Raw genomic sequence first — 16,790 nt, 5'->3', positions numbered from 1 at the left:
ATAAACAACATAAAATAATAATTCTGTACTTAATACCTATTTTCAAACAACTTCTTTTGAAGTACTCAATTTATTATAGTGTTAGATAATTTCCTTACCTAGAAAATTTTTAAAGGACTAAAAACTATAGTTTCTGAGTTACTTTGGCTACCAAAACTTTCAACTACACTCAAATAAACAGTGTAATTACCAGATCAAGAAAGACCTTGAAAGGAAATGTTTTTACACATGCCTTGAATTCCTTAATCAGAAGCAAGCACATGAAGGTTGTGAAACTTTTTTATACTCTTATGAGCTGCTTCTTATTTTTAAGAGACAAGCTGATAAGAGCATTGTGTTGTAGGCTCCTATCACATTAAAGGTGTATTACTAGAACTACAGCCTGAGAGATTCCATTATAGTAAATATGACTCTCATTGGGCTGCTTAGACACATGATAGGGGTCTGATGAAAATATCAGGCTCCAGAAAGGAGAGTAAAAAGACTGCAAAATATGGGCATCAAATTACCTAGGATCTAATCCTAGCTCTGAGACCTTTGGCAAGTTATTTAATTTTTATGGGACTCAGTTGCCTCATCTTATAAAATATAGGAGCTGGACTAGATGACATCTAAGATCTCTTCCACATTTAAAACTATGAGTTTAAAAATGGTACATTTATATCAATTTGTATTTCTCTCCACAAAGTCTTAGTCCAGTATTTCATCATGTAGAGGTGACTATGGGTCTTAAAAACCAAAAACTAAACTTATTCATTTTATAAGTTTGAGAACCTCTAATAAAGATGGAAGATATCATTTACAAAAATCATTAAACTGAGAATATAAAAATATAAATGAAGGTAAACATCTACAATTTCCAGGTTGTTATTTATAACATTAATGATTATATTAAATGTTGTATGTTAAAGTAACTTGAGTCCTTTTAAAAGTTTTTTTTCAGTTTTGTGTTAAGACAGATTTTATAAACAACAATATAGTATCAATAACAAAAAGTTTTTTGTGAGCTTTATTGTTAAATTATAAAGCCTAAAGTGGAGTAGGTCAGAATAAATGATTGCACAGAGCTTCTTCAGAGAAACAAAGACATATGATGTGACTACTATGATAAATAATGAAATAAAAATAACCTGACACTAATCTTCAGGTATCAATATTTAAAAATAAATATTCTGTTCAACACGGTATTTACTTGCACACTACACTTCTCCCAACCCTGCTCATTTTATATTTCTTATCCTTCCCACTGAGGAAAAAGTATAAAATATTTTTTCTCCCTTCCATATACTTTCTCCTCTAGTAGGCTGCCAGGTCAAAACTCAAGCTTTGAATTTCTGAAAAGCTTGGTAAAATCAGAATTTACAACCTGAAGGTAGGAATGTTGGCACTTTATGTAGTTTTAAAATATGGCAATGAAACTTGATAGAGTTAATAAAGCCTTTCATTTGGGTTAAAAAAAATTAATTTCGTAAGTACTTGGGCTTGCTAGATAGCATTTATCTGAGAAAGATCTATAAATTTTAGTGGCCTTCAAGCTCAATGAATCAACAGAATGACCTGGCAGAAACTTTAGGGTGCAGTAAGAGTCCAAAACCAGGGAGGTAAAAGCCTCATTGTATGTAGCTATGGTTAGACCATATCTGGAATATTCTGTTCAGTTGTGAATGTCACATTTTAAGAATAACACTGATAAGCGAGAGATTAATTAGAGGAGCACTCAGAATTGTAAAGGGCCTTGAGTCCATGCCATCTTAGATCAGTTGAAGGAAGTAGGGATATTTATAATGGAGAAGGACAAGAGGGTTATCTTTAAGTATTTAAAGGGCTACTACATGGAAAAAGAATTAGACTTGTTTCATTTGGCCCCAGAAGGCAGACTGAGAGCAAGTGGGGAAATTGCAAAGAGGTAAATTTCAGCTAGATTAAAGAAAGAATTCTTAATCATTAGAGTGATCCACAAAAGTGGACAAGACTCCCTTGGGAGGTAGTAGGCTCCCTCTCATTTGAGGTCTACAAGCAAAGGCTGAATGACCTTTTGTTGGACTGTAGGAGTTCTTTTTCAGCTACCAGCATTGGAAAAGACCACAAACTATGAGAATTCTAAGCCTGACATTCTATCAATATTTATCTGTTAATAGAAACTAGAGAGTTGCTTAGAGTTCCTGCTTTTTTTTAAGTAGATCTCTGCCTAATAGCTTTTCTATAAACAATGATAATTTGTTCTTACAGCAGTAAATGTAGGTGAGTTTTCCCGTTTGAATTCACAGTAATGGTACCCAAGTATCAGCTTTTTAAGTTTCACCAAGACCAGATGAAAGTAAAAATTCAGATAAGTAAGGCATTCAGGCAGGGTATGAGTCTATTAACATCAAAGAATGTGACTTTTTTCTTTAGAAATTAAAATGAAATTTTAAAATTCCAGGTAAATTTATTACAAGTCAGGGAGAGCTACCAGTTTAGTAATTCAATAAGCATTTGCTGCCAGGGGGTTTAAAAGCTAAAACCCCTAACACAAAGAAGTTCCAGGTGGCATTAATTCTGTTGGGGGGGGAGGGGGGGGCTGATTCTTACTAATAAGGAGAAACTGGCTGCTAAAGTAGAAATGATGGGAAACATCTGGAGGAAGTGACCATGCCATATGAGTTCATAATAGTCAATAAAGGGAAAGCTGGGCAGAGTTTGATGCCCACCCTAGATTTTGGATATTCAAAGTTCCAAGTTCAACAAAACAGAATACTATGACCTAAACTTCTATAAGGAAAGTGATGATACCCTCAATTTTTAAAAATCCTGAGAATTCTTGCAAAGAAGGAAAAGAAGTTCTATTTGGAACCTAATGTGAACACACAGGGAAGTCACCAAACAACTTTGGTTTTAAAACTACATGTACATAAAATGGAAGCAAGGGGAAGTAACTGACAACGGATACAAAAAAACCAGCACTGTATCTATGTAAATAGGGTCCAGAATGCTAAAAGCTCAGAACAAGTTAAAATTGATAACTGAAGGTAAGAAACAAAGATTTTTTGCAAACAAAATGAAGACATAAGAAGGGAAAGAAATGCTGTTCTGTCCCCTAAAAAGGGAGTTTTACATTCTAAAGAGAAAGCAGCTGCTTGTCCTTGAAGGAGTGATAGTATAATGTTAGGAGAGAGATTATCCAGTAAGAATCACAAGAAAAAGTGCCTACTAGTAGTACTTAGCAACTCTTTGCCAAAGGGTACTGAAACAGATATTTGTAACTGATAAGTTTGCTATCTTTCCAGGGTAGTCTGCTCCTTTCCCAGGTAAACCCAAGGCATTTAAAAGAACTACCCAAGACTTGTCAAATCAGATTACTACCACCCACTTCTTACCACTCACATATGCACTGTCAGAAAGAACAACCTAAAAAAAATTATCAAATATTTCAAAGCCTTGGGTAAAAAAATTGAAGGCCTTAAGGGTACAAGTGAAGCTTCTATCACTTTTGCTCATCAAAGGCAAAGAATTGGAAAAAAAAAAGTAGATTTGGGAATTGAAAAGCTGGTTAAAATGATTATCCCTGAGAATGGGTTTCAGATAAGGCTCTGAACTATGGCTAAAAGTATAGAAATGACAAGTTCCTAAACTAGGATGGCACCTAAAAAAATCTGATAAGGATATCCTTATTTAATGTCTTGCAAATCTAATCAAAATAACTTCAAATTGAAAAGGAAGAGTGAAGGAGAAAGTTTCTTAAGCATTTCTACCAAGCTAGATCTCATAGAGAGTCACTATAGATAGAGGAAAAATAGTTGAAGCTGAAATGCTCAGAAAATCACAGAGGATAAACACAAAAAAGAAGCCAGTAATAAAACCCTAGGCTTCAGGTGTCTAAACATATGTGCACAAGATATAGGTACTGGCAAAATGTATTAGAAATCCTACTATGTGGAGGCAAATTTGACCTCACAAGTATCATATAAGACCCATGAATGGAATATAGCTTTAGAAAAATCTTAGCCAGGGCAGCTAGGTGGTGCAGTGGATAGAGCACAGGCCCTGGAGTCAGGAGTACCTGAGTTCAAATCTGGCCTCAGACACTTAACACTTACTAGCTGTGTGACCTTGGGCAAGTCACTTAACCCCAATTGCCTCACCAAAAAACAAACAAACAAACAAAAAAAGAAAAATCTTAGCCAAAAGAAAGATGATAGATTAAGGGGTTGAAGGTAAGGGAATAGGGATAAGGGAGAAAAGTAGTACTGTATATTAAAAGGATCTAATGAGGAGGAAATCCAAGAATCAGAGGAAGGAAACACAGTTAAGAACATGTGGATGAACATCAATGAAAGTAGAAAAGGAGGCAAGATTTTTACTGGATAAAAAAAATAAGAGTCTAGGAAATCTCTCATGGAAAAGAATCAATGGGGGAATACCTAAAAGATGCAGTAGAAAAAGGGGATGGATAAAGAATCAGGGTCCTCTAAGAAGTGAGAAGTGATAAGATCAGGCAGAGTGGATTAGCCTTAGTGAGGAGTAAGAACACTTCATTCTTTGACTTAGAAGAATGAATGAATATGTTGCAATGGTATTCCCCATTCAATGGCCTTAATCTTTTACTGAAGTAGAAGGCTAGATCACTTAAAAATTTGAGGGGTTGGGATAGAGTTGGATTTGGAAGAATCTCTATGAGGAATACGATATCAAGCTGATTCGGGTAGAATAGGATTTTTCAACAGCACTGATTTTCAACTCGGATTCTATGAATCTATGAAATAGAAGTTACCTGTGAATTATTTCTTTGTTCAGTTTGCCTTCCACCTCTAGAAAACAATTGACTTTTTTCCATCCATGGTTTTTTCTGAGTTGCCTGAGAAGTTACATTGGACCAATTTGCCCCACCTACAAGTAATGATAAAAATTCAGAAAAGGAAACAAGAAGGTCAGGGGGGTGGAAGTAGGGAAAAGAAGAGAGGAAAATTATATCCTAATTTCATAATTCAATTTATTCCATATCATAAAGTCAGACAGACTTTAATCTCATATTTAAACATATAACAAAGTTGAGAAACTTCTCAAAAATTTTATAGCATTCTCATTATTTTTATTTTTAATTTTTTTGGTAAGGCAATTGGGGTTAAGTGACTTGCCCAAGGTGACACAGCTAGTAACTGTCAAGTGTCTGAGCCTGGATTTGAACTCAGGTCCTCCTGGCTCCTGGGCCAGTGCTCTATCCACTGCACCACCTAGCTGCCCCATTCTCATTATTTTTAACACATGCTGTATCTTTCCATATACTGTCAAGTTTTCTAATTTACTCAGGGCAGTCATCTAAATTAATTTCAACTTTTTTGGAAAACCTCCAGTTTGGGTTTTTTTTTTCCATTTTCAAGTCTCATCTATAAAAGCTAAAACTTTTGAAGAATCTAGTAGGAAGGAGCATGAGTAAAGAAGAGCAAGAAGGAGATAAGTAGCAAGTAGATGTTAGTATCATAATACTTAGATAAATACCTGAACATATTGATGGTTCCACAAGCTAAAAATGAGGGAAAAAAGTGTTAGTTTTCTACTTTAAAAATATATACTTTTAACTTTGCAAAAAGCTTCACACCATAAATAAGAAAAACAAATTTCACTCTATTCATTACTTTAACAATAAATTTAAAAGGAAAATTAAATTCAATATAAAATAAATTTTCAACTAACATTCTCTCATTTTCACAGCAACTATTAGAGAAAGTAAATAAGTACAGTTACATGCAATAAGTGTATAAATCTAGGCAATGGTTACATACATTAATTGTACCAGAATCAGTATTTCTGGAAGTCACTGCTGTAGCCTGATTGTTGCTGTGTTTGGGACTACAGTAACCACTATCACTGTCAATGTCAGCTTCACTAGCTCCTTGCTCACTGGAGGATTCTGCTGTAGGGTGGGAAGATCTTCTCCTCCTTCCTTTTGATTTCCAGAGCATTGTGGAGGTACTCTCTGAAAGAGACTTATTAGCTATATCTGATGGAAAATCTGAAAGGTAAAGAAAGCATAACAATTCTTTGTGACAAAACATCATTTTTATGAATAGCCAAGTTTATAAATCATTACAAAATAAAACAGCTGGCTGTAAAAGAAAAATGCAGGTATATATCAACTCTTTAAAATGGAGGCCAAAAGGTTCACTGTACCTTCTGAAGTCATGCATCAATGTCTCATAATAGTAAGAAGGTGGTTTTTGAAGGCTATTCTAACAGAGCTCAGCTCTGAAAAGCTTTTGGTATGGCTATGACTGAATTATATTGGTCCTCTAAAGACTCTTCCCCAAATACAGAAAGACTCATCACTAAGAGGTTGGCCTCAATAGATAAACACTCAAAAGGTCACTAAGCCCTGGAGAACCCCATGGCATAGTGCAGGGCTTCTTAAACTTTTTCCACTCGCAATCCCTTTTCAGCCAATAATTTTTTACACAACACCGGGTATATAGATATATAAAATAGGAATATGAATCAAACATTTACTGCCAAATTTTTCTTGACACCCACATTCAGTTACATGACCCCATAAGGAGTCATGACCCACAATATAAGACGCTTTGGTATAGTAGATAGAATACTGGACTTGAGAGTCAAGAAGCCCTGGGTTTCAATTCTGCCTTAGATAACATACTACTTCTAAGACCCTGGGCTAGTCATTTGACATTTCTGAACCTCAGTTCTCCATTTATAAGATAAAGGGATTAGACTTATCAATAACCTCTAAGGTCCCTTCCAGGTGTAAATCTATGATTTCCATTCTATAGTGATGATGGTGAAGAAGAAAAAAACCATAAAATGCTAAGATTTACAGCTTTAGACAATTTGCAAAACATTAATTTAATTTTTAGTATTTAAAATGTGATATTTGTCCCAAACAACTAATTTCATGAATGACATAATTCCAGATTCAGTGACCTATAAGATTATTAATTGGTAAACATCAATTGCACTACATACAATTATAGAAGCTCCAACCAGAGCTATTTATACAAGCTGTTGATATTTTAAAAATGGGAAATGGACAAGAGCAAAGGCATCGACTCAACTGATGTGAACAGTTAAAATGAGGGAGTCAAAAAGGCCTCAGCAAACATGTGATCTCCCTGCTAAGCAGAGAGAAGTGGTAGCCAAGGGTAACACTGGTTTAGAGTACAAGATTATTTACAAAACACTATCAGGGACAATGAGCAAATTTTTTTTTAAAACAGCAAAAAGTTGTTGAGAAAGTGACTTGATATTATGTCCAGATCATTCCAAGAACAGTTATTGATGAAACTGGAAGTAGGACAAAAAAAGATGTTAAATGGAACGGGTTATCCAGAATTTTTAGTCATCTATTCTCATGAATAAATGTCTCTTATATCATCATGCTATTCTCAGAACCTCACCCAATGTAAGTGACAACAATAAAGAAAAAAAATGAAATGGGAAGAATGGATGGACCTGATCCAATATGTACAGAAGAAATTGGTAACAGAGGTAGTGTAATTTTAAAGGAACTCAGGGATTGATTTAAAGACACTCAATATTATTTCAAAAAATGGAATATTCCAAGACTACAGAGTGATTTTGGCAAAAAGAGAGACCACATGGGGCAACTAGGTGGCACAGTGGATAAAGCACTGGCCCTGGATTCTGACCTCAGACAATTGACACTTATTAGCTGTGTGACCCCCTGGGCAAGTCACTTAACCCTCATTGCCTTGCAAAAAAAAAAAAAGAGAGAAAGCACAATATTAGCAACTATCAACTCTTAGTTATCTCATCTACATAAAATTTCTGTGACAACGAGATATACAGGCATTATGATGATATTTGGTAGATGGAGTATAATCAAGCTTTTGCAAACTATTTTCTTATACAAACTATATTTTTATGATCACACAAATGAAATAAAAATATAGAAAAGATTCCATTTTATTATAAAATAACATTAGATATGGTAGCACAAAATGCAGTTTTGAAGACTCCCTTTAAATATGAGAACATTAAAATTATACAAAATTATGATAGTTGGAATAATGGAAATAACATTGTTCAAAGATGTGACCCCATGAAAGCAATCCAACAATGTGTGTACTGTACCTGGGATGGGCACTGCAAATAGAAAATTTAGGCTCAGAACTGAGGACTGGGAGAGATCTCATTTTGAACAGGGTGAGTTCAGGCAGATGCTAACCATTATAAAAATCAATACAGCATAAAATCATTACACTGTAAAATCAATACAATAGAGATCAGAGGAAATATTCATTTCTCTCTTTTCACAGTTCTGATTGGTTTCTCTGCCTCAAATAAAGATGACAACTCATCTTCCGCACAGCTGCCAAAGCAATTTTCCTAAAGCAGCACATGTTTGACCATACCACTCCCTTTGTACTCAATGTACTCTCTAGTAATTTTCTCTTTTCTTTCAGATACATTATAAAAACCCCTCTTTGACATTTAAAATTCCTCACAACCTGGTCCAATCCTAATTTTCTAACCTTATGCCTCCATTTATTACTTTTCCTTTAAGGAAATTACAATGAAATTTCACTGTTTAAAATTTTATATAAACCAATGGTTCTTTTTTAAAAAGCCAGTGCCAAAAGCCTAGTACATAACAACCACCTTAAAATAACAAAACAATCTGTGCAGACAATGGAGGAAGTAAGTTTAAAAAATAAAGGAAACAGATTGTGGTTCCCTACTTCCAAGGAATTTTATAAACTGGGAGACCAAAAAAGGGGGAAGAATGGGGAGGCTTCTATAATAGTAAAGTATTATTGTACCATATACTTTAAAAACGGCATAAGCAATATTTTAAAATTAAGATTCTACCTTCAGAAGTCTAGAACCTCCACATGTATCCCTTCTCTTACCTGTTTGCTGGGAAGCATCCACCAGAAGCACAATTTTTGACCGATTATCAGGTCCTGCTGCACTGGTTTCTTTCTGAGTAGCTACACTTTTTACTGGTGGCTTTTTACTTTTTACTTGTTGCTGTAAAAGTTGCTGGTGCTGATTTAAATTGAGAAAATAATGTATTACTTCAATAAAACAAAACTGTGAAAATTAATACCAGTAAAATGAGGAGAATGGTTGACACAGAGGTGTCAAACTGCAGACCCATAAAACTCTAGAATGCTAACCAGATTAAAATGCAATTGGGAACATTTAACAGATTAAAAAAAAGAAAATACAACAAAGTTAATCTGTGATTTTCTGAGTCACTATAAAGTCAAGGATTCTTGATTGATTGAAGATTCCTAAATACCCTTTTATCCATAGAATTCTATTATACTAAGTATTTGACACAGAAATTTATGCTCTAATATTAAAATAGATCACCCTCACGAAGAAGCTGATTTTTTTGTTTCACTAAAATATAATTATCATCAGGTAAGAATTTAAAAGAATTAAAAATATAAGATAATTTCCTGCCAAAAAAAGAAAAAAGGACAACTGAATTCCTAGCTATTATGTGGCTATTCTTTACTTAACAATCACTGACTTGATAGAATTTTGAATTTAAGGAACTGAATCTGGTTATTAATTTCCTCTAAAGTAGCATCTCTCATTTTTTGGAATGTGGGCATCACATGATTTATCACCTTACTTCTACTATCTTGTAGCCTCCATTCCTTAGAAATCACAAACATATAAATGTCAATCCAGTGTAGATTTACTTGGAACAGAAAGACCCAAAGCTTTTTACAGCAAATGCTACTTCTGGTTTCTACTTTTCCCCCTCTAGTGCACAGTATAATAGATGAAAGTCTTTTCATGAGTCAGGGAGAAAGTACTGGCTCTCTGCTGTGCTGATATAAATGGCAACTGAGAAATCATCTTTCAGGCTTCTAGTTCTATTCAAGATAAATTCTGGGGGCAGCTAGGTAGCACAGTGGATAAAGCACCAGCCCTGGATTCAGGAGGGCCTGAGTTCAAATCCGACCTCAGACACTTGACACTTAGAGCTGTGTGATCCTGAGCAAGTGACTTAACCCCAATTGCTTCACAAAAAACAAACAAAAACAAAACAAAACAAAAAAAGATAATTTCTGTCAACTCCAAGTGGCTGAGCATGACATGACTTTTAGTTGCTAGTTAATAAAGCTTCAAGATGGGAAGGTATCCTTTGGTTAAAAAACCCTTAAACAGAATTTGTCTTGTTTATCATAAATTTAGCTTCAACAATTTCACTTATCCTCTCAAATACTCTGTTAATTCAGGAATATTTAGTCCAAAATTGGTGGAAAGACAGGGAGGGATGGAAACTATTCTATTTCAAAAGACTATCTTGAGGGGCAGCTAGGTGGTACAGCGGATAAAGCACTGGCCCTGGATTCAGGAGGACCTGAGTTCAAATGCGGCCTCAAGACACTTGACACCTACTAACTGTGTGATCCTGGGCAAGTCACTTAACCCTCATTGCCTGGCCAAAAAAAAAAAAAAAAGACTCTCTTGAGCATATATCTTTAGTCTTGATCATAAATATGATATATGACTCACATTCCCTACTCCCTTACTAGGCAGCTTTGAATTTTCATTTTGAAGCTACTCTAAGTTGTACCTGGAAGGGATGACTCTGTGGTATTGTTAATACTGGGTATTACCATTAATGATTTATCATCAGTTTAAAAAGAAAAAGGAAACCAAAAAAACCTCTTCCTAGTGGCTGTACCTAATGTCTTCATACAGATGTCAGTTTATTTTGCATATTAAATAGACCCATAAAGAAGTTCAACCTGAACCACTTCTGCCTGATAGATGAGTAATCACAAATGACGGAATATAGGAGAAAGGAAGGAAAAGACAAAAGCCTAATCCTTGGGGTAGGGGAAAAGTTGGACCAAAAGGTAGAGTTCAGGATGGCATAAAAGGGAAAGGAATGAGCAAAACATTAGTCCTGAACTACCTGATTTCCTTTGAAAGGTTATTCAACACTCTTAAGTTTGATATCATTTTTTAAGGTTTAGAAAAACTTATTTCCTGATAAATATAGTGGATTTTTATTTAAATAAATGAGAAAAACAGGATATTAACACAAATTCATTTTATATCTAACTTTGATGAAAATGTATTATTCCCGATATAAAGCAGCTATAGAAATACTTCTTTAATGATATTGCCCAGAATTTTATACATCATTTTTTTTCACTTCTGTGCAATAATATAAACAGAATCAACATAGAAGAAGTGAAAGGGAACAACTTGAAAGTAATTCAGAAAAATAACATCTCAGTAGATAAGGGTACCAGTCAGTCAAATGCCACATTTTATAATCCCAGCTACTGTTTAAGTTCCAATTCTCACTACTAAACTTAGTGGTAGTATGTCCCAAAGCATACATTAAATAATTGTTTCATAATAATGTAGATAAAATTAAAATTTGGGGGTAGTGACTATATTTAAATCCTTTGGAATCACAAGGATACTGTGATTACATAAATTTATTTGAAAGGCTATGAAAAGTACTCAAATAAGAGATTATTGAAAATAAATAAAAGACAGAGGAAAAACTAATAAATGTTATTTTTTTCTTATGTATGATACAACAGGTATATCTTTTGTCCATGGACCCGTCTAGCTCAAGAGGTGCATCACCAGATTGGTGAGGGGATGATGAGCTTTTATACCAAATGAACTCTCAGAAACTATCAGCCAAGTCAGAAAAAGGCTAGAGTTTGGGACAGTGGCAGAAGTGCCCACACTGACAAAAATAAAACAAAAACTGAAATAATTAATATTTTCCCTGGATCATGGCAGAAGAACATATCAAAAGACTTCATTTACTACATCCTTTAATATAGTTTAAAACTGTAAATGATAACAACTGAAAATATACACACTTTTAAAGAAGTGAAAAAAGTTACTTACTTTCTGCACAGTGGGACCTCTGTTACTACTTCTACTTCTGTGGCTGGGCAGTGGAAAAACTTGTCCAAGCTGATTTGGACGGTCAGTGCATTCTGTGGGAATAGTATTTAAAGTATTTGATGCTGGAAAGGTGCTGGAGTAAGGTGTAGGAAAAGGATGATAAAACCCCATGACTTGTGCACATGGAGCTGGCATCAACTGGTAATATGTATATTCTGTAGAAACAGGTGGCTGAGCAGATATAATGGGATAAGCAAGGTATGGCCCTGGAGGATTTGGATTTGGTTGCTGCCATCGTAGGTCATTGTTATATAATGGAAATTGTCTGTAAAGACGAAATAAAAGGAGAACAAATTTATTAAATAAACAAGTATCAAAAATCAAATATAAGTTCTAAAAATGTTTGGTTTAAATGTTTTAAAGTCTAAAACAAAAACTAGTAACTTTTTCTATTTTGAAAAAGAAAATAGTTTAGAACTTCCACGTAATGCTGGCATGGGGAACAGTCACTGTTCCTTGCTCTAATGACTCAAATATTATATACATGTGAAAAGATATATTCTATATTAAACATAAATCCAATATAACTTCTAACAGAGTTCAACCACATCACAAAATTCTGAATAGGCTCTACCACATTTAGTTAAACCTATAATTTCCTCTAATTCTTATTGCTTTCATCTTAAAATCTGAGAAAGCCAATTATTTAAGCAACTATTGGATCTACAGCCCCTCAGCCCCCCTCCCCCCCACCAATGAATTCCAAAAGCTGTGGTATGCTCTGTAAAGATTTATGCTGCAGAATGGATAAAGCACTGGCCCTGGATTCAGGAGGACCTGAGTTCAAATCTGGCCTCAGATACTTAACACTTACTAGCTGTGTGACCCTGGGCAATTCACTTAACCCGAATTGCCTCACCAAAAATAATAATTAAAAAATTAAAAAAATTAAGATTTATGCTAAAGTGATCATCATGTAAGATTCCACTTTTGCTTTTTTACTCCTTTCTCATACTCCTCTCTTAATAACATGGATACACACTCTTTTGTGTGCCACTTCCCTCCCCTAGCAATAGAAACCCTACCCAACTACAAGAGGAGAAGTAAAAATAAAAGCAATAAGCTTGTCTATTCCAGTAGCACTAATCTTAGTAAGGAACACTTATGAGGTTCTCAAATATAATGGAGGAAGAGGTCCTGGAGTCAGGAGTACCTGAGTTCAAATCCAGCCTCAGACACTTGACATTTACTAGCTGTGTGACCCTGAGCAAGTCACTTAACCCTCATTGCCCGGCCCCTCCCCAAACCTTTTATCCTTATTTTGCTTCCCCAAATACAGGAGATATGCAAGCATATAGGCAATATACAGGCATATAGGAGATATGCAAACATAAAGGAGATATGTATGCATGAAAGATACTGGGTTTAAAAAAACTATTACTCAATATAATTTCAGAAATATTAATGATGTTTTCTTTGCTTATGAATTCTCCATGATAATTTGCTATGGCTGTTAAAAACAATTCCCTTAATAAAAACAAAATATATGCTGTCAAAAGCTAACTAAAATCTTTTTCTGGATCACATGTAAATGACTATACTAACATATACCATCAAAGGAAAAGTTAATTACTGTCCTTAATTTTCTGTGATTTCTTTTAATATTCAGCTTTCTATTATTTCTTTTACTCAGTTACAGCTGAGATACTAGCAAAATCCCAACCAAAACAATTCCTTCAGACCCCATTATATATCCAGCTCAACAATACTCAGAATCTAAGAGTCTTGCATGTTTGGGGACAATTAACTTGAGTGCATAATATTTCTGGAATATAGATTTACTGTATTCACAGCTCACATATTTTGTGTAATAAATACACAAATTAAATAGCAATTATATTGCTAGTTATGACTTGAAGTCTACAATGATTAAAAAATAAGTTCTAACCATTAGACAATATAATAGCTGACTGAGAAGTAAATATTGCACTAGCATCAATACCTAAATAAATGTTTTCTGACTGAAAATAAATTCTAAATAGCCATCCTAGATCTTATTGTTAAATAAAAGATTCACAATAATTTATCATTGTATTAAAACCTATCTCGTTTGGATTAAATATAATATAGACCCAGGAAGCTTTAATTGGCTTCTTCCCACATATATTATTTCTCCCCTCCCATCAATTCAAATTTTAATTTAAACAAGATTTTCATGGAATGATGAAAAGACAAATCCCCAAGGTCATTACTTTAATGTGAGTGTATATCCACACATACACATAGAAACACTTCTCTTTGCACTTCATAATATAAAAATATTTTTAAATTATTGATTTTTCAAGTTTTAAGCAAAAGTATAGTTCTATGTGGGTCTTCAATCACTTTTATGAACCAGAAAAAGTGCCAATGTCGTAAGTCACCAATTATGACGTTTAAGCCTAACCAACTTTTTTTTTTTTTTAGTGGGGCAATGAGGGTTAAGTACTCACCCAGGGTCACACAGCTAATAAGTATCAAGTGTCTGGGCTGAATTTTGAACTCAGGTCCTCCTGAATCCAAGGCCAGTGTTTATCCACTGTGCCACCTAGCTGCCCCCGCCCAAACCAACTTTACACTCTGCCCTTCCAAAAAAAAAAAAAAACCAAACCCAAATACATGTATATACCCACAACACAAAAGTACCTATTTGACTGGTTTTCCTGCACAAAAGGATAACAGGTTATCAGGTAGCTGGGAATTGGAGTTGGTTCCACTCCACTCACACTTCCACTATCACCTGGAGTGCCATTGGGGATCATAAGTGTATCAGGAGTCTTTTTCTGAGGAACAAATGGCTCTACTTCAGCAGACAGCTTTACATTCTTTAGAGAGAAGAGAAAAATGAATTAATATCTTATAAAAAGAAATGTAAAAACCAATAAAAATTTGACAAACGAGAATGTCTTTCAGAACAGCAATGAATTATCTTTACTCAGAACCTTCACAGAATATTTAAGAGAAACAGTAGAATCACTTTAAAATGGCTGAACAACAACCAAGTTATTCATACAAAGCCATCAATTAAAACAACGGAAAATGCATAAAAGGTTACCAAGTTTCAATGAAATCATTTCTTCTTACGCATTCAAAGCTGTTAAAGCAATCAAGAATACAAGGAAGTCATACTTCAGAGACTAAAAATAAACTTGGTAGTAAGATATTTAATTCCACAGACAAAATAGTTTGGGCTTTACTAATTCTGTCTTTTGCATTCAGATTAAGACTAAAACAGTTACTTCGCAAAAATATGAAAGCATGCACTGAAATTTCAATACACAATATAGACACCTAACTAAAAAGAAAATAAGCTGAAATCAAATCTAAATATTTAACACAAAGAACCAACTTCCTTAAATTGATAAAAATTGTTGGAAAACAAGATGAATTCAACATAAAAAATTTAAAACTTCAAAAACTATATGTTCTATATTAAATGTTCATTTTTCTAAAAAACTTGGACAAATTGCAAATCATCACTAAAGTAGCAATACACATTTTGGATAATGCTACATTACTGAATTATCATCAATGCTCCTTAACTTGAATGTGAAATCTTCAGTAATTATAAAATCACAAAAGATTTTATGCCACAAAATTTCTATGAAATTTGTGAGGAAAAAGTTTCAGCAACCATAATTTGATATTAATTTCATTCATTTGGATCAGAGATTATTAATTATGGACCCCTTTGCCAATCTGGTGAAACCTCTGGACTTTTTCTCAGAACAATGTTTTGAAAAGCATAAAAGAAAATATATAGGATCACAAAGGAAACCAATTATGTTGAAATGTAAATTTTTTCTTAAGTTCAAAGACCCTGATAAAGAACTTAATTTAGGTTTTAAAAATCTGTGAAAACCAGGCTTAAAGTGTCTTCAGTTATTAAAACTCAATGGTACAGGCTTCTCAACAGCATTATGAGTTAGTCTCAGGCAATGCTGTCAAAAAATATTACAAGGTCCCTGTAAAAAGCATAGCAATCTGAAGGAGACTCAGAGCACTACACTCAGTGAAGAGCTTTAAGTCCTACCTCTGATACTCCCTATGTGGCCACTTAACATCTATGAACCTGTTTCTTCAACTATAAAATAAGCATGAAGAGCACCTGTAGTATCTAACAGGGTTATTATAAAGCTCAAAAGATAATCTGTAAAAACCAGTTTGCAAATGTCAAAACACCACGGTAATACAAATAGTAGTTGACATTGATGTGGATCAAACATTCTTTCTCATATAAAAGTCTATTAACTTTAACTACTGTAAAACATTCAAACAGTTATTTACTTAAAAAAAAAAAACAGCAACTAGACCTTTGATACTTTTTCTTAACAATCTCTCCTCACTGAATTTTGCTCTTCTCCCTAACACTAACTCAAGTAACTGAAGAAGATATAGTATTAATGCTCTGAAGTAATTAAATTCAGTGCTTAAAATTCTCATTTGATTTAAAGATTAAGAAGGCAAACTTTAGACCATAACCTTACCTTAACCTTAGGAAGCAACAGAGAAAAATGTCACTTACCAAGCTATTATCCAAAAAGTTAGCACTTCTTACCAATAGAATTCTAAGTGGTAAGAGAAACACGCCCAAATGGCTCACCAATGAACAGATAGCAAGAGACTATTATAATAATTGAAAGTTTCTCCAAATATAGAAACAAATAAACCCAAAAACAAAACAAAACAAAAAAAAAAACATGTCTTCAAATATAGTTGAAGGAGAAGCAGACAGAGGAGTTGAAAGACCTGGCTTCAAATTCAGACTACTTACTACTAGACTTTTTATAACCTTTTGGAAGTCACCTAAGCCTGTCTTTAGCCCCAGTTCCCTCATCTCTAATTGAACTAGACAACTTCTAAGATCCCTTCCAACTCCAAATTTATATTCT

The 16,790-nt window shown here is 34.1% G+C and overlaps 1 protein-coding gene across 2 annotated transcripts in view; it reads right to left on the bottom strand.

Moving 5' to 3' along the window:
* Positions 1-16,790, bottom strand: part of SECISBP2L (SECIS binding protein 2 like) — a 67,169-nt gene that overhangs the window by 44,672 nt on the left and 5,707 nt on the right. For both annotated transcript variants that reach the window (XM_043989020.1, XM_043989019.1), the window contains exons 2-7: positions 14,545-14,723; positions 11,860-12,184; positions 8,862-9,000; positions 5,760-5,989; positions 5,476-5,500; positions 4,751-4,866 (exon numbers count right to left, since the gene is read on the bottom strand). In XM_043989020.1, coding sequence (XP_043844955.1) covers positions 4,751-4,866; positions 5,476-5,500; positions 5,760-5,989; positions 8,862-9,000; positions 11,860-12,184; positions 14,545-14,723 — 1,014 coding nt within the window. The remainder of the gene's footprint in view (positions 1-4,750; positions 4,867-5,475; positions 5,501-5,759; positions 5,990-8,861; positions 9,001-11,859; positions 12,185-14,544; positions 14,724-16,790) is intronic.

This window comes from Dromiciops gliroides, chromosome 2 (genome assembly GCF_019393635.1).
Source record: "Dromiciops gliroides isolate mDroGli1 chromosome 2, mDroGli1.pri, whole genome shotgun sequence".
In the NCBI taxonomy this organism is placed as follows: Eukaryota; Metazoa; Chordata; class Mammalia; order Microbiotheria; family Microbiotheriidae; genus Dromiciops; species Dromiciops gliroides.
Note: the sequence above shows the minus strand (reverse complement) of the source record. Positions and strands in the feature narration are given on the sequence as shown.